Raw genomic sequence first — 27,289 nt, forward strand, 5'->3', positions numbered from 1 at the left:
GGATTGTGTTGAGGCATAGATCTGGGGTAGGGTACCAAAATAATTCTGCAGCATTGAAGTCCCCAAGAACACAGTTCCCTCCATCACTCTGAAATGGAAGAAGTTTGGAACCACCAAGACTCTTCCTAGAGCTGGTCGCCCAGGCAAACTGAGCAATCGGGAGAGAAGGGCCTTGGTCAGGGAGGTGACCAAGAACCCGATGGTCAATCTGACAGAGCTCCAGAGTTCCTCTGGAGATGGGAGAACCTTCCAGAAGGACAACCATCTCTGCAGCAGTCCACCAATCAGGCCTTTATGGTAGAGTGGCCAGACGGAAGCCACTCCTCAGTAAAAGGAACATGACAGCGCGATTGGAGTTTGACAAAAGACACCTAAAGGATGAAACCATTGGCCTTGGCCTGAATGCCAAGCGTCACGTCTGGAGGAAACCTGGCACCATTCCTATGGTGACGCATAGTGGGGGCAGCATCATGCTATGGGGATGTTTTTCAGCGACAGGGACTGTGAGACTAATCAGGATCGAGGGAAAGATGAACAGAGCAAAGTACAGAGAGATCCTTGATGAAAACCTGCTCCAGAGCGCTCAGGACCTCAGACTGGGGCGAAGGTTCACCTTCCAACAGGGCAACAACCCTAAACACACAGCAAAGACAGTGCAGGAGTGGCTTCGGGACAAGTCTCTGCTCTGAATGTGCTTGAGTGGCCCAGCCAGAGCTTAAACTCGATCAAACATCTCTGGAGAGACCTGAAAATAGCTGTGCAGCGACGCTCCCCATCCAACTTGACAGAGCTTGAGAGGATCTGCAGAGAAGAATGGGAGAAACTTCCCAAATACATGTGTGCCAAACCTGTAGCGTCATACCCAAGAAGACTCGAGGCTGTAATCCCTGCCAAAGGCGCTTCAACAAAGTACTGAGTAAAGTGTCTGAATACTTATATAAATGTGATATTTATGTTTGTTTTTTTTTCAATACATTTGCAAAAAAATCTAAAAACATGTTTTTGCTTTGTCAATATGGGGTATTGTGTATAGATTGATGTTTTTTTTAAAAAATGTATCCATTTTAGAATAAGGATGTGGAAAAAGTCAAGGGGTCTGAATACTTTCCGAATGCATTGTATAGCCTGCCGTATTTAGCTGCTATTTATCAACTTTGTAATAAAAACTACACATCAAATAGCCTAACAATGAGGGAAAAAGTAGTCAGAATTTAGGATAAATTCAGCCACTATTTATTGTTCAACTCAGCAGGTTTTTTCTGGCTAATAGCCTACACAAATGGGCTGAAATATTCAAGGCAAATTAAATCCAACTTGAGGGACTCCCCTGGTCTCCTGAAGTCCTCCTTGCTCTTAGAAGACTGTTTTCTATACTAAGTATTGCCAACCCCAACGGGGTCAGAGCATTTCATATTATTCTGTACGTAAAGCCACGACACTCCATTTGTCACGGTTGTCTAAAGGATCGGACCAAAGTACAGCATGGTTGTAGTTCCACATATTTATTTATTCCATGAAACGTTGCAATACACAAATAACTTGAATAACAAAAACAACAAACCGTGACGCAGAGAGAAGTAAACACTACTCAGAAGATAACAACACACAAACACAAGTGGAAAAAAACCCTACTTAAATATGATCTCCAATTAGAGAGAACGAGGACCGGCTACCTCTAATTGGAGATCATCCCAAAAACCCCAACATAGAAATAGAAACCTAGAATAACCACATAGAAATAGATAACATAGAAAACCACCCAAAAACACCCCCTGTCACGCCCTAACCTACTCTACTATAGAAAATGACATCTTACAAGGGTCAGGATGTGACAGATATGTTACGTTTCTTATGGTATGCATTAATTTGTGGATGTCCATCATCCATTACAAAAGATATATTACGAATTACAATTCATTTAATATGTTAACGAATTACAATTCATATATGTTATGAATTACAATTTGTACATTATGTTGTGAATTGCAATTCGTACAATATGTTACGGAATTGACAAAATGTACAATATGTTACGAATTTGTAAAACGTATGACATGTTACGAGTTCTAATTTGTTGTGGCTAACGTTAGTTAAGTAGATAGGTTGCTAACGCTAACGTTAGCTAGTTGGCTAACATTGGCTAGGCTCGGGGTTAGGGGTTATGGTTAAGGTTAGGAGTTAGGTTAAAGTGTTATGCTTAGGGTTAGGGGAAGGGTTAGATAACATGCTAAGTTATTGCAAAGTAGCTAAAAAGTAGTAAGTAGTTGCTAAAATGCTAAAGTTGTCTGTAATGAGATGTAATGTAACACGCAACCTTTGGGTTGCTAGATGTTCACATTATACGCCCACCCATCCACTCCGACCAACCACCCTCCTTTTGTTTTTGCCTTAAGTGACCTAGTATCTTATATAACCAAACATAACATATCATACTAATTTCAGGGTCTCGGATTTATGTTACGGCTAGTCAACCCAGACTTTCCTGAGACATTGTGCATTATACACTGAGAGAAAAAAACATTAGGAACAGCCTCAATTCGTCAGGGCATGGACTACAAGGTGTCGAAAGCATTCCACAGGGATGCTGGTTGTGTCAAGTTGGCTGGATGTCATTTGGGTGGTAGACCATTCTTTATACACACGGGAAACTGTTGAGCGTGAAAAACCCAGCAGCGTTGCAGTTCTTGACACACTTAAACCAGTGCGCCTGGCACCTACTATCATACCCCGTTCAAAGGCACTTAGACATTTTTTTTGCCCATTCACATACACAATCCATGTCTCAATTGCCTCAAGGCTTAAAAATCTTTCTTTAACCTGTCTCCTCCCCTTCATCTAAAGTGATTTAAGTGGATTTAACAGGTGACATTAATGAGGGATCATAGCTTTCACCTGGATTCACCTGGACAAACCATGTCATGGAAAAAGCAGGTGTTCATAATGTTTTGTACACTAAGTGTATGTCCATTGCGCTGCACACAATTTAAACTTAGTCTTGTATGATGCACGCCAGATATACCAGCGATAATGGAATATTGCAACTAAAACTCAACTCAATATTGCACCTAAAACAACTAAATAACTACCTATGAAAAATGAGTCTCTCAGCTTGATATGCGGTTTTGAACACCTGAATAAGCTCCACTAATTGCACTGGTGCCGTTGTAGCCTTGACCATGGCATTTGTTCACCGACAACCCCTTACTTTAAATCAGTTAATATTTTTATTTTTTAAGGCCCGAATCACTTTTCAGTCACATTCCTGAAGTCCAAGAAACAAACTCTTAGCTTCCTAGTACATATGGAAATTAGAAAGGTTTATGAATTACTTTTTGGAGGGTTACTGTCAAAATGATTTATTAAATAAATAAAAATTGACATCGATGACAGGTGCATGGGCCCCCAGAGCTCATGCCCCCCCCCCCCCCCCCCCCTTGCGGGGCCTGCAGCGATATCTGGTACGCCAGTGGCTGTAGTATTGAAAACAGGGGATCTAATCATTTTGACCACTATTTTTTTGAGAGTTTTTTCTTACTTGTTAAACACAATCTCTTTCTCTGAGCAATTTTATTAGTGTTTCATGTTTAACAAAGGATCCAATAATTCCGGAACCCACTGTATGTGTTTGTTATTCTTGTAAATCATACATTGATGTCAATGGGAGAATAGTGCAATAAATTCTATCTCTGTGTTCCAGGCTGGTGTTGGTCCCTCAGGCAAGCCTGGGGATCGTGGGCCTAAAGGAGACTCCGGTGAAAGGGTGAGGTTTGGCTGGAATTTGATGGGAATTCCACACTGAAAGGCTCTATGTACAGTCTATACATGAGATGAGTCTACATCGCTCATACAGCGTCTGTCTCCTCACAGGGACCCCCAGGACTCAGGGGAGAACATGGCCAGCCAGTGAGTACACAGTGAGGATACAAAAGTTGACTGCTTTTAAACATATATACAAATTGTTATCTTTGCCAACCACCTGTGTTTTTTCCATTTGTGATTCTGTTTTTAGGGTGTACCAGGGCCAAAGGGTGAGCCAGAAGATACCCAGGCTGAGGTGACCCTACACATTCCCTCTATATGATTTAATAGTCCACAGAGACACATTTGCAATACCTCACTCTTATGAAAAAGCAGTCATAATAGTAGCACAGTAGCAGTATTTAGTAGTTATACAGTATACTGTAATTGTACTGTAATAAATGAATTAGACCTTAACATATAGTTCCTGATGGAAGCTGAATTTGAACTTGATAGCTGAACTTGATGTAGTGATGTGTTTCTGTCCAGGGGGAGGGGCTGCAGCAGCTGAGAGAGGCTCTGAAGATCCTGGCTGAGAGGGTTCTCATTCTGGAGCACATGATCGGCATTCATGGTGAGAGACACACACCCTTACTCAGAAAACGACAGGGTCCAATTCCAAGCAATCACTGTGTCTGTCAGTGACAAGTTAAGTTGTATTGGAGAGTCCTGGTTGTGAGAGTGAGATTAAATTGATCTCCCTCTGTCTCCATCCCCAATCCTGTCCTCCCTCTCTCTCCCTCTCTCTCTCTTTGGTCATTTCTCAGAAAACCCACTAGAATCCGGTTCTGGCCTGGACATCCTGTCAGACCTGGTGCCCATGTTTAAAAACAAAAGGGCAGGACCCAAAACCCTGCTCCACTCTCTCACCACAGGAGACCGAAAGCTGATTGGAGAGGAAAGAGTGAGGAGGAGGGGCAATTAGATGGTCCTGCCAAGGGGTGTAGTAGAGCATGGTTTGTATATGAACAGTGATTGGGTAAGAGATTGAGATAGACGTACCATGTGTTCTCTGAGTCAGAGTGGATGACCAGTCAATACTCATGGAATCACAGAATTCTCTTACTCAGATCCTTAAATTTAGCCTGTTTATAATGTGTTTTTTACATTGACTTTTAGTACTGTTGTCATTATCGTAGTCATGTTATTTAAATGTAATTGTGTAACTTTGGTGCTGGTACTGGCCTCAACATGTGCATATTCTCAATGACATACTCCTGTTGGGAACTGTAGGATGTACCAAAGGTAAAAGGAGATACTATAGCCAGTGGGCTAAATATATTACAGTTTTATCTGTATTCAGTAAGAATATCATGACTGATTTTAGATAATATCTGTACTGTTTGTTTTTTACAAGACTTGAGAAGATTTGTTTTCTGTTTTTGAATGGTTTGAATTTGATTTGAACACAACAGGGAAATAAAGTGGTTTTGTTTCGGTTTTATATTTCTAGTAATGATTCTGTATCCGATGCAGTAGAAGGGACATTTTACTGTATCTGCCACTGTTGCATATCATTGGAGCAGATGGACATGCATGTTGATATCAGATTACATCGCCTCACATGGCTTGAGGTAACATTAATTGCTGTAGCACTAGGTAGCGCTTTTGCTTGCAGTCCTGTTTCAACAAGTAGACTGGTGAAACTGTTGAATAGCCAACTGTAAAATAAAGTTTGACCCGTTGATCTTACTTTTAGCTCCACCTTTTCTTTCTTTCAGTCTGGAGTTATTATTAACTCCAATTTTTACATTACATCATGTTTTTATGCACCTGTTGAAAACCCCATTTATAAATAGGTTGAATAGAATAAACGTCTGTTGGATTGGAGATGGAATGTGGTTGTGTTGGATGCTCTCATATGACCGTTTTTATATTGGGAGTGGAGTCCTTGCCAACTCATTTGTAAAGTGTGTAACCAGTTTATTATTGCAGCTCAACTGTTATGTCTTTCCCTACAGCATGTCTCTGACAATTTCATGACTCATTACTTCATATTTGTGTGTTTCGGTTTTTCTTAATCTTTGAGGAGAACGGTTCAGTTTTACAGTACGTTCCCTTTTTTTTTAAAGTAGGTGTTTTTTGTTTTCGTTTGACTTGGCACAGTATTTTGAAGAACGTTCTTTTCATAAAATTCATTATAATTTTGACTGATTGGGATTTTTGTCTTCGTTTTTTTCTGCACCATTTATATGGCTCTAGTGTACATATGGAATTGTAAATGTAGCCTATTTTAAGACACATAAATGAGACGATTTTTGCCTTAACATTTTTTATTTCAAATTGTAGCCTATTTTTGAGTCGATATAAATTATGTAAGAACCTGTCTTATGTTGATCTTCAGTATAACTTGTGGTATTTTACATGCACAATGTAATGTACTCTGGCTTGCTGCTCGTCTTATGAGTCTCGAATTCCTATGAATTTCCATAAATACTGTGAACAGTGATGTACTGTAACACAATGGACAAATGGGACAGAGAGGATGAATCTGAATCAGTCACCAAAGTCCTATTATGTAAGGGCAATCTGAAGCATGGTGTTTTATGTGTATCCCTATAGCACTCTTCTTCTTCCCTTAACCTCTGTGAACCCCTGCGACTTGAAGGTGTCTGAAATATGCAAAAGCGTATTCCCACCTTATATAGAATACATTGTTAAGCATTACCTCTGACCCCAATCAACTCTTCACTTTCAACACCTTCATCTTGGAGTTCAAATGACAATGCCTTGTTAACACCATAGTCCTTTTTACTAGGTTTTTATTGTCAGAATGGTGAGATGTGGAAAGAGTGATGTGTAGTTGGCTGTCAGAGGTGATTGGTCGGGTGATTTCAAGGTTGTGATTGGTTCCTTTACTCCGCCTCCTTGTCCTCTCCGTGGGTGATAACGTAGCACAGGTTCTTGTAGTCCAGATTGCCGGCGACGTCCAAGGGGAAGTTTGTGAACATGTCTTCAACCTGGACGAGTAAAGCACACACCGGTCACGCTATGTCATGGGTTGAAACAATACATTAACTTAGCCCTTTTGCACTTTGAGCTGAATTTGGTGTGTATATTTAGTTGAAATAAAAGTGAACACACATGCATCTCAAGTCAGGATAAGGCCTTACATTTTACTTTTTTTTACATTTTAGTCATTTAGCAGACGTTCTTATCCAGAGCAACTTACAGTAGTAAATGCATACATTTCATTTCATGCATTTCTTTTTTGTACTGGCCCCCCCGTGGGAATCGAACCCACAACACCATGCTCTACCAACTGAGCCACAGGGAAGGCCTTCTTTGAGTAAGCCTGGATGAGACAGGAATCTCCACTCATGGTTTTGCTTTATGCTATGAAAACAAGCCATGGTAAACACGCATGCAATATTAATGTGAGTTATTTCTGTGAACGCATCCATGTGCTTTTAAGAAAGAAATACCATGGTCTCCAAGGGACTCAGAAGTACTGCATTAGGTCACTGTAAGTACATAGGGTTCCTGTACATATATACAGTATCTCACAAAAGTGAGTACACCCCTCACATTTTTCTAAATATTTGAGTATCTTTTCATGTGACAACACTGAAGAAATGACACTTTGCTACAATGTAAAGTAGTGAGTGTACAGCTTGTATAACAGTGTAAATTTGCTGTCCCCTCAAAATAACTCAACACACAGCTATTAATGTCTAAACCGCTGGCAACAAAAGTGAATACACCCGTAAGTGAAAATATCCAAATTGGGCCCAATTAGCCATTTTCCCTCCCCGGTGTCATGTGACTTATTAGTGTTACAAGGTCTCAGGTGTGAATGGGGAGCAGGTGTGTTAAATTTGGTGTCATCGCTCTCACACTTTCTCATACTGACTGGTCACTGGAAGTTCAACATGGCACCTCATGGCAAAGAACTCTCTGAGGATCTGAAAAAAAGAATTGTTGCTCTACATAAAGATGGCCTGGGCTATAAGAAGATTGCCAAGACCCTGAAACTGAGCTGCAGCACGGTGGCCAAGACCATACAGTGGTTTAACAGGACAGGTTCCACTCAGAACAGGCCTCGCCATGGTCGACCAAAGAAGTTGAGTGCACGTGCTCAGCGTCATATCCAGAGGTTGTCTTTGGGAAATAGACGTATGAGTGCTGCCAGCATTGCTGCAGAGGTTGAAGGGGTGGGGGGTCAGCCTGTCAGTGCTCAGACCATACGCCGTACACTGCATCAAATTGGGCTGCATGGCTGTCGTCCCAGAAGGAAGCCTCTTCTAAAGATGATGCACAAGAAAGCCCACAAACAGTTTGCTGAAGACAAGCAGACTAAGGACATTTTCTTACTGGAACCATGTCCTGTGGTCTGATGAGACCAAGATAAACTTATTTGGTTCAGATGGTGTCAAGTGTGTGTGGCGGCAACCAGGTGAGGAGTACAAAGACAAGTATGTCTTGCCTACAGTCAAGCATGGTGGTGGGAGTGTCATGGTCTGGGGCTGCATGAGTGCTGCCGGCACTGGGGAGCTACAGTTCATTGAGGGAACCATGAATGCCAACATGTACTGTGACATACTGAAGCAGAGCATGATCCCCTCCCTTCGGAGACTGGGCCGCAGGGCAGTATTCCAACATGATAACGACCCCAAACACACCTCCAAGACGACCACTGCCTTGCTAAAGAAGCTGAGGGTAAAGGTGATGGACTGGCCAAGCATGTCTCCAGACCTAAACCCTATTGAGCAACTATGGGGCATCCTCAAACGGAAGGTGGAGGAGTGCAAGGTCTCTAACATCCACCAGCTCCGTGATGTCGTCATGGAGGAGTGGAAGAGGACTCCAGTGGCAACCTGTGAAGCTCTGGTGAACTCCATGCCCAAGAGGGTTAAGGCAGTACTTTTAAACTCAGACAAAACAGAGATGCTTGTTCTAGGTCCCAAGAAACAAAGAGATCTTCTGTTGAATCTGACAATTAATCTGGATGGTTGTACAGTCGTCTCAAATAAAACTGTGAAGGACCTCGGCGTTACTCTGGACCCTGATCTCGCTTTTGAAGAACATATCAAGACTGTTTCAAGGACAGCTTTTTTCCATCTACGTAACATTGCAAAAATCAGAAACTTTCTGTCCAAAAATGACGCAGAAAAATGTATCCATGCCTTTGTTACTTCTAGGTTGGACTACTGCAATGCTCTACTTTCCGGCTACCCGGATAAAGCACTAAATAAACTTCATTTAGTGCTAAATACTGCTGCTAGAATCCTGACTAGAACCCCAAAAAATTGATCATATTACTCCAGTGCTAGCCTCCCTACACTGGCTTCCTGTTAAGGCAAGGGCTGATTTCAAGGTTTTACTGCTAACCTATAAAGCATTACATGGGCTTGCTCCTACCTATCTTTCCGATTTGGTCCTGCCGTACATACCTACACGTACGCTACGGTCACAAGACGCGGGCCTCCTAATTGTTCCTAGAATTTCTAAGCAAACAGCTGGAGGCAGGGCTTTCTCCTATAGAGCTCCCTATTCACTCATGACTGCACGGCCAGGCAAAACTCCAACACCATCATTAAGTTTGCTGATGACACAACAGTGGTAGGCCTGATCACCGACAATGACGAGACAGCCTATAGGGAGGAGGTCAGAGACCTGGCCGTGTGTGCCAGAACAACAACCTCTCCCTAAATGTGATCAAGACAAAGGAGATGACTGTGGACTACAGGAAAAAGTGGGCCGAGCACGCCCCCATTCTCATCGACGGGGCTGTAGTGGAGCACGTTGAGAGCTTCAAGTTCCTTGGTCTCCACATCACCAACAAACTAACATGGTCGAGAGCATCCTGACGTGTTGCATCACTGCCTGGTATGGCAACTGCTCGGCCTCCGATCGCAAGGAACTACAAAGGGTAGTGCGTACGGCCCAGTACATCACTGGAGCAAAGCTTCCTACTATCCAGGTCCTCTATACCAGGCGGTGTCAGAAGAAGGCCCTAAAAATGGTCAAAGACTCCAGCCATCCTAGTCATAGACTATTGTCTCTGCTACCGCACGGCAAGCGCTACCGGAGCACCAAGTCTAGGTCCAAGAGGCTTCTAAACAGCTTCTACCCCCAAGCCATATGACTCCTGAACATCTAATCAAATGGCTACCCAGACTATTTGCATTGCCCCCCTCTTTTACACCGCTGCTACTCTTTGTTGTTATCTATGCATAGTCACTTAATAACTCTACCTACATGTACACTACTGTTCAAAAGTTTGGGGTCACTGACTGTAGAAATGTCCTTGTTTTTTAAAGAAAAGCACATTTTTTGTCCATTAAAATAACATCAAATTGATCAGAAATACAGTGTAGACATTGTTAATGTTGTAAATGACTATTGTAGCTGGAAACAGCTACAATATGGAATATCTACATAGGCGTACAGAGGACCATTATCAGCAACCATCACTCCTGTGTTCCAATGGCACATTGTGTTAGCTAATCCAAGTTTATAATTTTAAAAGGCTAATTGATCATTAGAAAACCTTTTTGCAATTATGTTAGCACAGCTGAAAACTGTTGATCTAATTAAAGAAGCAATAAAACTGGCCTTTTTTAGACTAGTTGAGTATCTGGAGTATCAGCATTTGGGGGTTCGATTACAGGCTCAAAATGGCCAGAAACAAAGACCTTTCTTCTGAAACTCGTCAGTCTATTCTTGTTCTGAGAAATGAAGGCTATTCCATGCGAGAAATTACCAAGAAACTGAAGATCTCGTACAATGCTGTGTACTACTCCCTGCACAGAACAGCGAATACTGACTCTAACCAGAATAGAAAGAGGAGTGGGAGGCCCCGGTGCACAACTAAGCAAGAGGACAAGTACATTGGAGTGTCTAGTTTGAGAAACAGACGCCTCACAAGTCCTCAACTGGCAGCTTCATTAAATAGTACCCGCAAAACACCAGTCTCAACGTCAGCAGTGAAGAGGCGACTCCGGGATGCTGGCCTTGTAGGCAGAGTTGCAAAGAAAAAGCCATATCTCTGTCCAGTGTCTGTGTTCTTTTGCCCGTATTAATCTTTTATTTTTATTGGCCAGTCTGAGATATGGCTGCATTGTTGGTTAGGGGCTCGTAAGTAAGCATTTCACTGTAAGGTCTACACCTGTTCTATCTGGCACATGTGACTAAGAAAATGTGTTTTGATTTGATTTAATGGGGACTCAGATCAGATTCACTGTCTTTGTGATGAAACACAGGATCTCTTTTGTGAGGAGTGGTCTGCGGGGAGCGTTTGTTCCGTAGCATTTCTGGGCCCTGATGGGGCTCAGGGTCACTGATAAATAGGTTAGAAATGGACCTGTACGAAATGGACCTGTGTGATGGATGGGACTCTGACAGGAAATGAGGTATGAGTCAACCAAAAAAAGTCGACCTGATTCCAAACCCAAATCCCACTGAGCCTCAGAAACCTGAGAGAAGGACATTACCTCAGCTTCGGTGAACTTGTCCGCCTGAGACATGATGTAATATTTGATACTGGAAGGGAAAATGATGATTCGTTAGGTACAGCACATCAACTGTGACAGGGAGTTATTTTCTCAGAGTTGACCCCAAGGAGTTACACTTTCTTCCTTAATTATATCCTAAAACACATGCAACATTCTACAAGAAACGGTCTCTTTGCTCTACAAGAATCCATGACAATAAAACTAGCAACGCTATCACTGATGGATAATTATCAGCAATCACAAAAGAGAGGTTCAATAGATTAGATTTGAGTCATTTTTTAAAATTAATCTAATGCCTTAAGATCCTACATCTGTAAGTCATTAGCTACACTCTTAGAAAAAAAGGTGGTTTGGCTGTCCCCATAGGAGAACCCTTTGAAGAACCCTTTTGGGTTCCATGTAGAACCCTTTCCACAGAGGGTTTTACATGGAACTCAAAAGGGTTCTACCTGATACCAAAAAGGGTTCTACCTGGAACCAAAAAGGGTTCTCATATGGGGATTATAATGAATGGACATTTTTTTGGAGGGGTTGATACATTTTTCGTTAGGGCAAATCAAGTCTGACATTTTAAAGTGGAAATTACAAACTTTAAAAGCCTTTTTAAACCTAGAATACACTACAAGTGTGAATTTGCTGTGCAGGAAAATGTTCAGCAACAAAAGAGTGATCAAATTAAGATCCTACATCTGTAAGCCCTGATTCAGACCTGAGTAAAGCGTGTGTAAATGGCACGTAAATACCTGTCTATGCGCTTTTCTCTCTATGCGTAATCTGACCTTGAATTTAAGCATGAGAATAGCATGCTATTCACACACTACTCGTTTGAGGTGGAGCTCGAATAAATTAAGGTGTGGCAGAGGTGTGTCTACAGATACGCTGTATTCTGACCTTGACTTAATTCCCTCATAATTCCACCAACTTTACGCAAGAGGAAACCATGAATAAGATCTAGCGAACCTACCGGTTCTAAGTGGAAAAAGTGTCTACTTAATTTCTTTCCTATATAAATAACACCATTCTCCATGTACTGTAATTTACAACTTGATAAGCGCTTTTGATAAGAGCTAGGTAAATGTGTAATCCGTTTGGAAAATGGGATTGTAAATACATATAGCAATTGTTTTAGATTATTTTTCCTTATGATCTCTGGAGATGAATGTGAAACCAGACATATGGAAGCAAACTGAAAATCATATCAACATGACATGTATTGCGGCCCCTTTTCTACAGTGAAACAGAATATAAATAGCTGTGCCGTTATTCCAAATTTTATTGTATGCCCTCATAATTTGCGTGGATGAAATTTGGAGACCCAAGCTATAGGCTTCTGTAGAGCTAAACTTGCCAAATTCATGTATGTGCTTTAGAATGTTTTGATTATATGCCCAGGCTTTTCTCTGTTTTATTTGAACAATTTGCATCATGTTAAAAATGTGCCACTATCAGTAGCCACTGTCAGTAATACCCAGATACATTTATTTTAAAAACATTCAATTTTATAATTCTTTCCTCTGTCATGTCCTTCTTGGGTCGCTAGCATTAGTGGGTCATATCTGGCTAACGTTGCGCAATCATTTGGGACATGTAGCCTATTTGAATCATTATGGATCTCAGACCACACGTAGCAGGTTAAACTTGGAGCCTGGCGCACTGTTCATGATGACAAGACCATTGTAAAACAGTTCCATGATTAGTGAGAATTAGGGTAGATGCATAAGATTATTGTTCAACCCCTATTGTAAACTTTTCTCCACCTTCCAATATTTTATGGATTGAACTTGAATATGACAACTTTCAGGATAAATCAAACCACTGTATTTTTTATTAATCAATATATTTAGAGCATAAAGGCTTTCCAAACTGTTTTTTTTTTTTTAAATACTCATACATACTTTCCTAACTCAAAAATGTGGCTAAATAATCTAGAAAATCAGACTATCTACCAGTTGGTGCGGAAACGGAGACGAATATGCATACATGGCTTTATGTTATTGATCCCTATATTCTGACCCAGTTCTCTCAATGTATTCTTTTGAGTCTGTCGACAAAAATCTAATTAAAGGTACACCGTATTTAAAGGGATGGCTTAACATAAATGTACAGAAAACCCTATTGAATGAAAACACTATGAGAAAATCTGTTGGCCAGCAAGTGGATGGGTTTTCAGCAGTTTAATATTTTTAATACTTACCTTATTCAGTCACGTTGCGCGACTGAATGAGGTAAGTCTGAATACCAAATACTGAGAAATGCGTAGGGAAGGCATGAATTACTAAATTGGGATCAAGCCCTTATTGAATAATTCCTAAAGCGACTAATTAGATAATTTTACTGACTGTACAGCATGCCCAGGGGAAAGAGCTACAGGTACTGTTTCAATGTTTGATGGTATTAGAGTTCATAAAATCCTTACTCTTCTCCCTTGAGGACTCCCTGTCCCTCGGGGTCGAAGATCTTGAAGGCGTTAATAATGGTCTCCTCAGGATCAGTACCTGAGTGAAGACACATATTTCAGACATACAGCTGGTCTGTCTAAACAGTGCACCGTGGGAAAATGTCACTAAGGAAAATACCGTAGTAATTTGCCTCATTATAATTCTAGTTCTTAATTTCTGTCTGAATATATGATTGTTGTAAAGCATTAACTAGCCATAATGCTTCTGTTTACATGTGATGCACCATCTATGACATGTGCAAACCCTAGTCGGCCATACAGGGGTTTTGCCTGACCTTTCAACTTCTCGCCAAACATGGAGAGGAATATGGTGAAGTTGATGGGTCCAGGGGCCATCTTCAGCATCTCGTCCAGCTCCTCATTACCCACATTGAGACGGCCTGCAGAGACACACAGGACAGGAAGAGATACAGGTCAGAGTTAATTGGGATCACTCACATGACCAGGTGGGGAAAGTGGGAAAGTACAGCAGCACAGGTCTTATGGTCAGAGATGGTTGCTTAGATCAGTCATTCTCTAAATAAATGTTTGTGTTTTGTGAAGCAATCATTACAGTCTCATTGGAGATAGCTGGAGGAGAGAGGGTGTGTTAAACTACTTTAAACCATGGCATTGTTGAATACTTTTTTCTGATTGGCTTGAAGGGCATTATAGAGTGCATTATTTCCCTTTATAAAACTGGGTGGTTTGAGCCCTGAATGCTGATTGGCTGAAAGCCGTGGTATATCAGACCATATACCATGTATTTACTGGTATAATTACGCTGATAACCAGTTTATAATTAAGTGATACTGCCCGATAAGCCGGTGTTTGGAGGACCTACTAGCACGGGTGTTGTTATCACTTTTATACAACAGGTTACCAACATATTCAAATAATGATTGACATTTTAATTAAAAATGTCATTTTTTATGAATTTATTCATACTATTTCATCCTTCCACAAGATATACATCCATAACAATGAGCTAATGAGGCGTGAACATTTTCTCACTCGTCAGGACACTGTTGTTCAGAAGCCCTAGCCAACAACACAGCTAACACCTTTATTTAACACCTTTATACACCGCTAACACCTTTATTTTTATTTGTGTTAATTGTGTTTTTTACATTGGATAAAAGTAGAGACTCAGAGCAACAAAATGGTATATCATACACTACAGTTGAGGAACAATGGGAAAGTAATTTTGCTTTGAAAGTTGATAAACAGCTCACTGAACATTACTCTCCCTAGCAGAGCTGGTTAGGCTGTTATGTTATCCAGAGCGTTGGTGACTGCAACTGTGCTGTCAGATTGTCTGTTCCTAAAATCAAAACGTGTCGCTTCTCTGAGCGTTCAGAGCGCATGGCCGATGTGTAGGGTTGATCCGAACGTTCTGACCTCACAATGGCAGTCAAGCACCCAAGCTAACTGGCTAGCTACTTCTGTATCCAGGCACTGCACGTTGCGTCGTGCGTAAGAACACTCATTAGCACACCTATGCATGGTAGCTAACTGCAGGCTAGAATTCAATGGCTATAGTTAATTCTTACATGTTCTGTTAGAGCTGCTTTTGAAAGCAAAAGTCGAATTGAAAACATTGTCATTGTTGAATTCGGTTTTAATAAAAGCAAGCTAGGGCTGATGGTTTGGTTTGCTAAACTAGCAAGTCTGTTTGGTTACCAAGGCAACTACTGTAGCTGTCTAATTGGCTTGCTAACTACTTCAGTGGATGTCGAAAACATTTCATCCAGCAAATGAACGCATTTATAGCGCCAAATGTGTTCAATTGTAGCCACATCCTTGGAGAAGTAGTGTCGCAAGGGATAGTCAACCCGAGGCTCTATGCGTTCTCTGGAAAATAATGCATCTCCGTGGAAGGTTAGTTCCACTCCACGTGCGTGTCGTGGAACACCTTCCACGTCGTCCATTATTCTCCATAGAACGCATAGCCGTTGTTGATTATCCCTTGCGTAACTACTTCTCCAAGGATGACAACCTCACCCACCCCTTTTATAATGCAAAGGGACATTCTCCAGAGGAGTTACTAACATTAGCCTTAGCTCACCCAGAGCACAGAAGGTGTCCCTCAGGTCACCCTTGTCAATGAAACCGTCTCTGTTCTGGTCCATGATGGTGAAAGCCTCCTTGAACTCCTGGATCTGGGCTTGCTCAAACATGGAGAACACATTGGAGCTGGCCTCTGCTGCCTTCTTCTTTGCCTTCTTGGGTGCCTGAGATACAGATGTAGGATCTAAATTTGAGCCAGTTTGCTACAGCGGAAAATAATCCTGCAGCAACAGGAAATGTGAATTATTACAGTATGTGGATTATAATTAATGGACATTTTTGTTGGGGTTCATACATTTTTTCGTAAGGGAAAATCAAGTCTAAAAGTTGAAAGTAGACATTTCTGAACATCAGAAGTCTTTTTAAACCTAAAATACACTACAAGTTTTACATGTCCGGCAATGTAGTGTTCTCCTGCAACAGGATGATCAAAATAAGATCCTACTTCGGTACACAGGAAAATGACAAGTTCTTTGATGTTATGATGAATAACAACAGCTTGCATACATTTTGATACAGATTGCATACAGTGACATTGTGAAGTTTTGACAGTATCATGTAATATAACTGTAATATAACAGTAATAATATAATTACTGTTATATTTCATAAAAAATAATAGGTCATCATTTACTGGATTGTATTTCAAATGCACAACCAAAACTATGAACATCTACATTGAGCTACAGAGCACAGCATCCAGTCACAAAACTACATGGCTATTAATATAGTTTGAATAAATGCATTTAAAAACATTAACAGCATTTTTGCTTCCTTCTGAAGTAAGTTTAGCTACTCCAAGAACTCTCAGCATCCTAGACACCATAGAAGTGAAACACCTAGTTAACCTCAAGGTGAAGATGAAGACAAGTAGAGAGGAGAGAGTGAAAGAGGTGTCATTCTTACCATTGTGTTAGGAGTTTCTCAGTTGTTCACTTACTCTTGAGAGAACACTAAAAAGTGACCCTGGTTACTTATATAGCAAAACACTTGGCTCCTCTGCCCACCTGCACTATGTTTAGACAATGGGGAGACATTACCCTAGGCATGCCAGCCATATAAAGAACTAACACCCACCGCCCCCAGCCACCCATTGTAATTGACCCATGCAGGGGTGCTGTGGCTCTGAACAGTTTATGTGACACACTATCTTAGAAGCAGGGGACACGGTTAGAAGTTCAAATCCGGGCACCTATGGGGGGGGGGTATGGGTAGTTGTAAATATGTGAGAATCCCTCAGACTTCACAGGTCCTGTACACGCTTTGAAAAAGGGTTCCAAAAGGGTTCTTCGGCTGTCCCCATAGGAGAACCCTTTTTAGTTACAGATAGAACTCTTTTAGGTTCCATGTAGACCCTCTGTGGAAAGGCTTCTACATGGAACCCAAAAGGGTCTTACTTGGAACCAAAAATAGTTATTTAAAGGGTTCTCCTAGATAGCGTTTTTTTTTCGAAGAGTGTAGTTAGGACGTGTGCAACGCCGCATCTCAGCCCACTAGATTACCACGGTAATGAATTGATGCCCTTGTCTAGTTTGTGTGGAAGGAGAGGCTTTGAACAGCTGTGGTGGGGCTTTTCACTAATAGGAGGGTTGGACACCATGACTGGATTGGATAAGGGCACTGAGGTCATGGCAGGCATTGTTGAACACTAAACTGTTGCTTGGTCTCACAATTAAACATTATAATCAACCCCTAAGATATTTCTTTAGAGAGTTGTGCATTGATCCACCACTACAGCGATGACTGCAGTAAATAACATTGACACAGCTCAAGTCAGCTGCACTCTCAAGATAGCTCACTTTTGTCAAACAATTCAGTTGTGCTCACAGCTCAACATTTGTTTCTGAAATAGTATTTTGGGACCAAAGTATGTCACTATTGGCAGCACAGATGTGTCTGGGTAGTATAAGCCAAACACCAGATTCTTGATAGAAACATAAGCCCTTCAAATTGAACGGTCAAGCGAGGAAATAACTCCTATTGGCCTCAGTTGTACAGATATGGATTGCTGTTGTGCTGGCGGCGCTTTATATGTTTGTGTGGAAAACAGGTGACCATTGTTGTGTCAGACAGCAGTAACTCATCTCCACAGGAGAGAGGCCTATTTTAGCTGAGTGATACATAGGTGTGTGTGTGTGTGTGTGTGTGTGTGTGTGTGTGTGTGTGTGTGTGTGTGTGTGTGTGTGTGTGTGTGTGTGTGTGCGTGCGTGCGTGCGTGCGTGCGTGCGTGCGTGCGTGCGTGCGTGCATGTGCGTGTGTGTACAGTAAAATAACATTTGCTCGTATAACGAATGGGTTTGGGGAGACTTTGAAGACTGTGGAGAATGTCCTATTGCTGTGGCCCCTGGCACGTAATTGTGTGGACCAGGGTGAGGATATTCATGGAGGGCCAATGGAGGGTTGTCCATGTTGGGTGCTTCTCCAAGCAGAGGGAGCGGCGAGGAGTCAAGGTCTCCAGGGGCAACAGTGCCATGGGCACTGCATTCCTCCATTAACACAGATGACTTGGACTCCTTCCAGGCATTATTCTTGCACCTTCAAGGCCCTCCTCCATTTCCACCCAGCCCTGTCCATCACTGTATTCACATCATAGACTACCAGGCATGTCAATCACTTCTTGAATTCTCCCCCTACTGCATGTAGGGCTACATGCACAATATATAATCTAGTTATATCTGACTCAGGGGAGTGTTTGCCGAATGGCCAAATGGCATTCCTTTCAGATCCACTGTCCACACGGAGAGGACAAATAAGGGCTTAGGGACAGGGACAAGGTCTCACATTTTAACAGAAATCCAAGTTTTGCATATGTGTCTCTCATATTAGAATTTAGCCCTGTGAGAGTATGCGCATCTTTGAGTGTAGTCCCTATTATTAGACCCTTCCCAGTGAATGTTTTGTCTGTGTTGACTAATTCCCTGACAGTGGGAAAGGATCCATCGGCTCCACCTGAAGCTCACTGTTGTCATAGGGCTTTGGCCAGCTCAATTTATTATAGGCCACTCTATCAGTCAGGCCTTCAGCGCCCCCCGGTGATTAAATTGCGGTTGCTAACTGGCTCATACAGACACCCTATCTGAAATTGACCCCTGCCCCCTAAACAATTGTGGAGATCTGAGAAGATTTGATAATTGTAAGCGTATGGAAAAACCTCAGCTTAGAAGGAAAAGCTTGAACTATTACAGAAGGTACATTTTTATTTTTTATTTAACTAGGTAAGTCAGTTAAGAACAAATTCTTATTTACAATGACGGCCTAGAAACAGTGGGTTAACTGCCTTGTTCAGGGACAGAACAACTGATTTGTACCTTGTCAGCTCAGGGATTTGATCTACCAACCTTTCAGTTACATGCCCAACGGTCTAACCACTAGGCTACCTGCCATCCCAAAATTAGGGTGAGGGAACTCCTAGATTCTGCGGAGATAATGAAAGATAATGCCAAGGTACAGTACTGTGCATTAACAAAGCTTTTTTGGAAGGTGAAAATATGTTAATGAATTAATACATATACTAAGTGGTTCAGCTATCTCTTACAGAAGGATATTATATACCTCAGCTAAATAGTAATTTCACATGATTGTCAGTAGATGGCGACGTATTCCCAGAGAAGGGCACTGGTCATACTTGATACCGTTTCAACTTACAGTGAAACTAAACAATACCAGGTAGAGAGAGTGGATGAACCTCCATCTTTGATGTTAGTCCATTAACTTTGTTGACATATTTAGTAAGTACCTGAAAAATAATGTATATTTATCCCACAGAATATTTGTTCTTATTTCTGTCTGATATATAGTCATGCAATATGATATGACATTAATAATCTATCAAATTATTCCAATGATGAACCTCTACTTGAACCAATAATGGCACTATAATATGATTTACATTCCATCCCCCACATACACACAAACACTCCCACAGACAAGCACCCAACAATGCTCGCTGGGTGGCTTTCAACTCACCCTCCCAATTCCATTCATTTCCGATGTCTTCTAAAAGGCTAGCATTTCCTTAATTAAAATTTAATTCAGCATGCCGTCTCCTTAAAACAAGGACTAGCCTCCAGAGGATTCTTATTTGATTAAAAAAAAGACGAGGAGGAGAAGCGGGGAGTCATGGGTAGATCTTCGTGTGGGGGAGACGGCCCTAATTGGGCTCCCCAGAGGGCCCTGCCTGAGAGAGAGCGAGAGCGAGAAAGAGAGCGAGAGAGGGAGAACAAGTCAGAGAGAGAGAAAGGGAGAGAGAGAGAGCGGGAGAGAGAGGGGCAGCAGCAGTAGCAACAGCGGTAGTGGTAGTGGTAGTGGTACCACCAGGCTCTGGTGGGTTAGGAAAACAAATTGCCAGTGGGAGGGAAGATGCTGGGCTGAGTGCTCCCTGAGCCCCTTGCTGAGGAGAGGGGAGGAGCACAGAGCCTCAGGGGTCTACTGGGGCCCTCCTCAAATCCCAATCCCCTCCTCAGCACCGCACTGCACGCCTGGGCTACTATCTACTACAGCTCCCTATGTCTCACTCTTCCTCTCTTCCCCTGTGTGATTTCAGCTCTCTTCTTTTCCCTTTTTCTCTCTCCCTCTCTCTTCATGTGTGAGCTATACTTATGTTCCCTCTCTCCCTCTCCCTTCTGAGCTATACTTCAACATGGCTCCTCTCTTACTCTTTCCTCTTACTGTACCTGAGTTACACTGCTTCCTCTGTTCCCCCTCTCCCCCCTCTGTCTTCATCCCTTTTCCTGCACACTTGTATGAATATTTGGGTGTGCGCACATGTATGTGTGTGTGTGACTTTCTGACAGTCACACAAGGGAGCCCAGCCAGGGGAGATGGGGACAGAAAAGTGTCTCCTTCTCAGTTCCCTCATGGCCTATATTCATTCAGCATGTCACTGCTATTGTTGTAGTCCATTTGCATAGCAATGCTTTGTTTGAATTAGCCCACGACACAATATATATATTTTTATCTCTACAGTTTCAGTGCATAATGTACTGTCATTTTGAATAAGAATTCCATTTTAAGAATGATGACGTGTGTGTATGCTACTATTCATTTTCCTTTAAGTGATATTCACTGCTGTATGTCCTCCTGTACATGTAATGTAAAACATTGGTACCATTCTTCACCGCAGCACACCAAGTTGGCAGGTTGATTAACAGTAATTTTCCATTTTAATTGGGAAACCCAAACATAATTAATCATCAGAAAGCCCCCTACCCCCATCTTTCTCCTTCTTTCCTCCCTCCCTCTCTCTCTCTCTCTCTCTCTTCCTTTCTTTTTTGAAAGGAGATGTTGGGAAACGCTCCATCATCAAACTTGCCCATCCGTGTCTGTTCAGTTCCCATCTTCCCCTGCGCAAACACAATCGTCACGCCGAAGTGCCTTGTTAAGGCACAGACAGCCCCCAGAGAAAGAGAGGAGCTAGCTGGTCCCTGCAATACTGACGCACTCACATGCATGATTAGCTTTAAATGGATGGCCCTGATGAGGCCAGGACTGACGGTGTATCTACGACACTCACTCAATGTCTAGCAAGAGAGTGGGAGACTGAGGAAAGAAGAGAGAAAGAGGGAGAGAGAGGGGGGCAGGAGGACATGTAGAGAAAGGGAAAGAGAAGGGCAGAGAAAGGAAGAGATGAGAGAGAGAGAGAGAGAGAGAGAGAGAGAGAGAGAGAGAGAGAGAGAGAAAGAGAAAGTGTGAGAGAGAGAATCCGACAGAATTGTTTAAATAAATCCTATATGTGTGGGAGGAGAAAAAGTGATACATGCATTTAAATCTCAAGTGCTTTCAGCACATTTTCTCCAGGATTTGTCTTTGATTAATGTAATTTCTCCTATTCAAAGACAATATACATTTGTTCAACATTTCTACAAAAGTCTAGCTTAATTGAGACTCATATTTTCTCCATTCAGAACTGTAACTTAGAGCCAAAACTCATCTTTTCTCTATTTAGTTACTAATAGTTGTCCAATTTAGTCTCATTACGAGTTGAGCATTTCATTGGAATAAGTCCTCTTAAACAGAGAGTGAGAGGAGGTGATGTGAGATACAGATGCGAGTGTAATAGCTAGCTACAGTCGGAAGTTTACATACACTTAGGTTGGAATCATTAAAACTCGTTTTTCAACCACTCCACAAATTTCTTGTTAACAAACTATAGTTTTGGCAAGTCGGTTAGGACATCTACTTTGTGCATGACACAAGTCATTTTTCCAACAATTGTTTACAGACAGATTATTTCACTTATAATTCACTGTATCACAATTCCAGTGGGTCAGAAATTTACATACACTAAGTTGACAGTGCCTTTAAACAGCTTGGAAAATTCCAGAAAATGATGTCATGGCTTTAGAAGCTTCTGATAGGCTAATTGACATAATTTGAGACAATTGGAGGTGTACCTGTGGATGTATTTCAAGGCCTACCTTCAAACTCAGTGCCTCTTTGCTTGACATCATGGGAAAATCAAAAGAAATCAGCCAAGACCTCAGGAAAAGAAATGTAGACCTCCACAAGTCTGGTTCATCCTTGGGAGCAATTTCCAAATGCCTGAAGGTACCACGTTCATCTGTACAAACAATAGTACGCAAGTATAAACACCATGGGACCACGCAGCCGTAATACCGCTCAGGAAGGAAACGCGTTCTGTCTCCTAGAGGTAAAGTACTTTGGTGCAAAAAGTTCAAATCAATCCCAGAACAACAGCAAAGGACCTTGTGAAGATGCTGGAGGAAACAGGTACAAAAATATCTATATCCACAGTAAAACGAGTCCTATATTGACATAACCTGAAAGGCCGCTCAGCAAGGAAGAAGCCACTGCTCCAAAACTGTCATAAAAAAGACAGACTACAGTTTGCAACTGCACATGAGGACAAAGATCGTACTTTTTGGAGAAATGTCCTCTGGTCTGATGAAACAAAAATAGAACTGTTTGGCCATAATGACCATCGTTATGTTTGGAGGGAAAAGAGGGAGGCTTGCAAGCCGAAGAACACCATCCCAGCCGTGCTTTGCTGCAGGAGGGACTGGTGCACTTCACAAAATAGATGGTGTAATGAGGAAGGAAAATGATGTGGATATATTGAAGCAACATCTCAAGGCATCAGTCAGGAAGTTCAAGGTTGGTCGCAAATGGGTCTTCCAAATGGACAATGACCCCAAACATACTTCCGAAGTTGTGGCAAAATGGCTTAAGGACAACAAAATCAAGGTATTGGAGTGGCCATCACAAATCCCTGACCTCAATCCTATAGAAAATATGTGGGCAGAACTGAAAAAGCGTGTGCAAGCAAGGAGACCTTCAAACCTGACTCAGTTACACCAGCTCTGTCAGGAGGAATGGGCCAAAATTCACCCAACTTATTGTGGGAAGCTTGTGGAAGGCTACCCGAAACGTTTGACCCAATTTGAACAATTTAGAGGGAATGCTACCAAATACTAATTGAGTGTATGTAAACTTCTGACCCACTTGGAATGTGGTGAAAGAAATAAAAGCTGAAATAAATTACTCTCTACTATTATTCTGACATTTCACATTCATAAAATAAAGTGGTGATCCTAACTGACCTAAGACAGGGAATTTTTTCTAGGGTTAAATTCAGGAATTGTGAAAAAACTGAGTTTACATTTATTTGGCTAAGGTGTATGTAAACTTCCGACTTCAACTGTATATATTATCCATGATTATGATTAGGTCATTGTGTGTGCATGTCATGTGTCTGTCTATATGTCAACCTATCTGTCTGTACTGTACATATAGTGCATTCGGAAAGTACTCAGACCCCTTTCCTTTTCCCACATTTTGTTACATTGGTGTCTTATTCTAAAATGGATAAACATATGTATTTCCTCATCAATCTACACACAATATCCCATAATGACAAAGTGAAAACAGGTTTTTAGAAATGTTTGCTAATTTATTAAAAATAAAAATGTAAATACCTTTACATAAGTATTCAGACCCTTTGCTATGAGATTCGAAATTGAGCTCAGGTGCATCCTGTATCCATTGATCTTTTTTTATGTTTCTATAACTTGATTGGAGTCCACCTGTGGTAAATTCAAGTGATTGGACATGATTTGGAAAGGTACACATCTTTCTATATAAGGTCTCACAGATGACAGTGCATGTCCAAGAAAAAACCAAGCCATGAGGTCGAAGGAATATTCCGTAGAGCTCCGAGACAGGATTGTGTCGAGACACAGATCTGGGGAAGGGTACCAAACAATTTATGCAGCATTGAAGGTCCCCATAACACAGTGGCCTCCATCATTCTTAAATGGAAGAAGTTTGGAACCACCAAGATTCTTCCAAGAGCTGGCTGCCCGGCCAAACTGAGCAATCGGGGGAGAAGAGCCTTGGTCAGGGAGGTGACCAAGAACCTGATGGTCACTCTGACAGAGCGCCAGAGTTCCTCTGTGGAGATGGGAGAACCTTTTAGAAGGACAATCATTTCTACAGCACTCTACCAAACAGACCTTTATGGTAGAGTGGCCAGACGGAAGCCACTCCTCAGTAAAAGGAACATGTCAGCCCGATTGGAGTTTGCCAAAAGGCACCTAAAGGACTCTCACATCATGAGAAACAACATTTTCTGGTCTGATGAAACCAAGATTGAACTCTTTGGCCTGAATGCCAAGCATCACATCTGGAGGAAACCTGGCACCATCCCTACGGTGAAGCGCTGTGGTGGCAGCATCATGCTATGGGGATGTTTTTCAGTGGCAGGGACTGGGAGACTAGTCAGGATGGAGGGAAAGATGAACAGAGCAAAGTACAGAGAGATCCTTGATGAAAACCTGCTCCAGAGCGCTCAGGACCTCAGACTGGGGGCGAAGGTTCACCTTCCAACAGGACAACAACTCTAAGCACACAGCCAAGACAACACAGGAGTGGCTTCGGGACAAGTCTCTGAATGTACTTACGTGGCCCAGCCAGGGCCTGAAATTGAACCTGATCGAAACATCTCTGGAGAGACCTGAAAATAGCTGTGCAGCGACGCTCCCCATCCAACCTGATAGAGCTTGAGAGGATCTGCAGAGAAGAATGGAAGAAACTCCCCAAATACAGGTGTGCCAAGCTTGTAGCGTCCTACCCAAGAAGACTCAAGGCTGTTATCGCTGCCAAAGGTGCTTCAACAAAGTACTGAGTAAAGGATCTGAATACTTGTGTAAATGTGATATTTCAGTTTTATTTTTATAAATTAGCAAACATTTCTAAAAAACGGTTTTTGCTTTGTCATTATGGGGTATTGTGTGTAGATTGATGAGCGAAAAACCCCCGATTTAATCCATTTAAGAATAAGGCTTTAACGAAACAAAATGTGGAAAAAGTCAAGGGGTCTGAATACTTTCCCAAGGCACTGTATGAGTGTTTGTGTGCCTTTGTATGTTCTCCTATACTCTAATCATTTAATTGAAAATGTTCTAGACCACTACCTGTGCCTGGGAGGGTTCTAGTGGGGGAAAGTGCACGACTGAACAGACACAGTGAGATAATACTGACAGGGTGTCTCTCTCTCACGGTAATGATACCCTTGGCTGCAATGGAAAAGGGCAAGCTGGCCTGTCTTTCAGGTTTGATTTCTAATCACTGTGCACCCCACCCAGCCCAAGCATTAACTGAGAGAAAATGTATGTGGGTGAATGGGGGAAAAGTCACTCATAAACAGAAAGTGCCCCCATGAATAAGTTGACGGGGGTTTTAGGAGGGATTGTAGGAGGTTTGTACTCACTATGAATAAATGGCATCCCGCTCCTATGGTTGACTTAGTATTTAGTAGTCTTCTAAATGTATTGAATTTGAAATGAGGTAGTCTAAGATAACTTGTTTGAGTACATCAGTTTATCGGCTGTATAAATTGGTAGCCTCTATATGTTGTCAAGCAGGCCATTTTGTGGTTTAATAGAATCCACAGACGTTTCACCTAAAAGCATTAATTTACTCTTTGCTTCTTAGAATGATTCATTAGATAAAGTAATGTCTGTTTGGGGGTGTGATTATAAAATCCATATGTTTAGGATAACAGACTAGTTTGGTGCGCTAGGTCTTATGGGGGATCTTAAATACATGTACGGTTACATGCATCAAATGACAGGGTCGAACAAGTATGCATTTCCTTCTCTTCAAGTGGGCTTGCATGCGGTGCCATGGGATTTTGTTAAATGCTAAAAGTGTCTGGTGTTTTTCTTTACTTTTCAACAAGTTATTCTGCCACTAATGAGCCAAAGAACTTTAAGAGCCAGGAATTTTCAACGGGAGCAATTGTGGCTGGGTGAAACAGCCTCTGATTCTATGGTAACTTAGAAAGGCTATACTGTTTCCTTCAAATGCAATAGAATGGAACATTTTCAGATTATCATGGAAACAAACATTCTTGTACAATGATATACAAATAGTCTGGAAAAATGGTTGCTTCTCAGACAGCTAAATGTATCATTTTGTGCAGGGTTCAACAAAAGTACAAAATGCAAATTTAAGTTGAACTTCATATTATATAAATATATGTATATTATATAAATAACCTTTATCAGCATAACAGTCTGTGACTACGGAATATATATATAAAGATAACACTACATTCAGGCCTGCTGTATTATATTACTTGGCTTTATAATCACTGTGATTACATGATTATTTTTTATTAGGGACTTTAAAATAATTAAAACTGACATCCAGCAATATTCAAGTTCTTAAATGTGTTAAAAGTTTACATGAGTTACTTGACCTTTATATACATTTTCTCTATTATAAACAAAAACAAATACACCAAAGTTGTGATTAAATTCTTCAAGTTTACTTTAGGCTATTTTAGATGTGTAAAATCTAAGAAAAGGTGTTGGTGAAAAGTTTTTAAAGTCAAAAGAAGGAAACTTTACAATCGAAAATAGCATAATGTATACAGCACAACATTGAAACCTATAGATTCAAGCAGGTTGCGCCTATTCCTATTTCAGACCTACAGGGGCGCTGTTATCCCAAATTCAAGTTCAAATTCAAGCACACATTGCTGAGACGGCTGAAGTATTAATAAACATTAGTCCATGAACATATAGTAATGTTTTTACAATGCAAACTATACATTGCAATTACTACATTTATTTAAAAAAGTTCAAGTAAAATATTATGTAGAGGAATTAATTTACAATGAAATAGGTCTAACCCCCTATCAGTGTTATTTTGAAAAACCTTACAGAGCTTTATCAAAGTTAACAACCTCAATATAACGAGATCAAACTATAGAGGCCTAATTAAAATGCATTTGATCAGACACGGTTTCCTTTTTTATCAACAAATATCCCCACTATAAAACTACCAATCAATTGAATGGTGGTGTCTTGTTCAAGTAAGAACACTTCAATAAGGCGTTTATACGTTTTAATTTACAAAAGGCGTTTATGCGTTTTAATTTGTTTGTTTTCACTTGAAAGAGAACTGACGGTTCACAAAATAATTATTTGACTTAAAAGATGGCTGCCACAAAGAACTCGTAACATGACTAGTGTAAAAACGAACTATTATAGAATCATAATCCA

General features: G+C 41.3%; 2 protein-coding genes across 3 annotated transcripts in view; one reads left to right on the forward strand and one right to left on the reverse strand.

Annotated features, from left to right (window-relative positions):
- LOC106603471 (collagen alpha-1(XXVI) chain) overlaps window positions 1–5,953 on the forward strand; it is an 81,601-nt gene extending 75,648 nt beyond the window's left edge. For both annotated transcript variants that reach the window (XM_014197202.3, XM_014197201.3), the window contains 5 exons: window positions 3,698–3,760; window positions 3,868–3,903; window positions 4,010–4,054; window positions 4,288–4,372; window positions 4,566–5,953. In XM_014197202.3, the coding sequence (XP_014052677.1) occupies window positions 3,698–3,760; window positions 3,868–3,903; window positions 4,010–4,054; window positions 4,288–4,372; window positions 4,566–4,723 (387 nt within the window). In that variant the 3' untranslated portion in view covers window positions 4,724–5,953. The remainder of the gene's footprint in view (window positions 1–3,697; window positions 3,761–3,867; window positions 3,904–4,009; window positions 4,055–4,287; window positions 4,373–4,565) is intronic.
- Window positions 5,954–6,551: 598 nt separating this feature from the next.
- On the reverse strand, window positions 6,552–16,713 carry mlrb (Myosin regulatory light chain 2B, cardiac muscle isoform). Its single transcript, NM_001141827.1, is given in 6 exon segments — window positions 6,552–6,758; window positions 11,235–11,283; window positions 13,672–13,750; window positions 13,989–14,093; window positions 15,761–15,926; window positions 16,668–16,713. Coding segments are annotated over 6 exon segments (507 nt in total). The 5' UTR covers window positions 16,671–16,713; the 3' UTR covers window positions 6,552–6,653.
- Window positions 16,714–27,289: the final 10,576 nt, after the last annotated feature.

The sequence above is a fragment of the Salmo salar genome, chromosome 04 (assembly GCF_965601325.2).
Source record: "Salmo salar chromosome 04, fSalSal1, whole genome shotgun sequence".
NCBI lineage: Eukaryota > Metazoa > Chordata > Actinopteri > Salmoniformes > Salmonidae > Salmo > Salmo salar.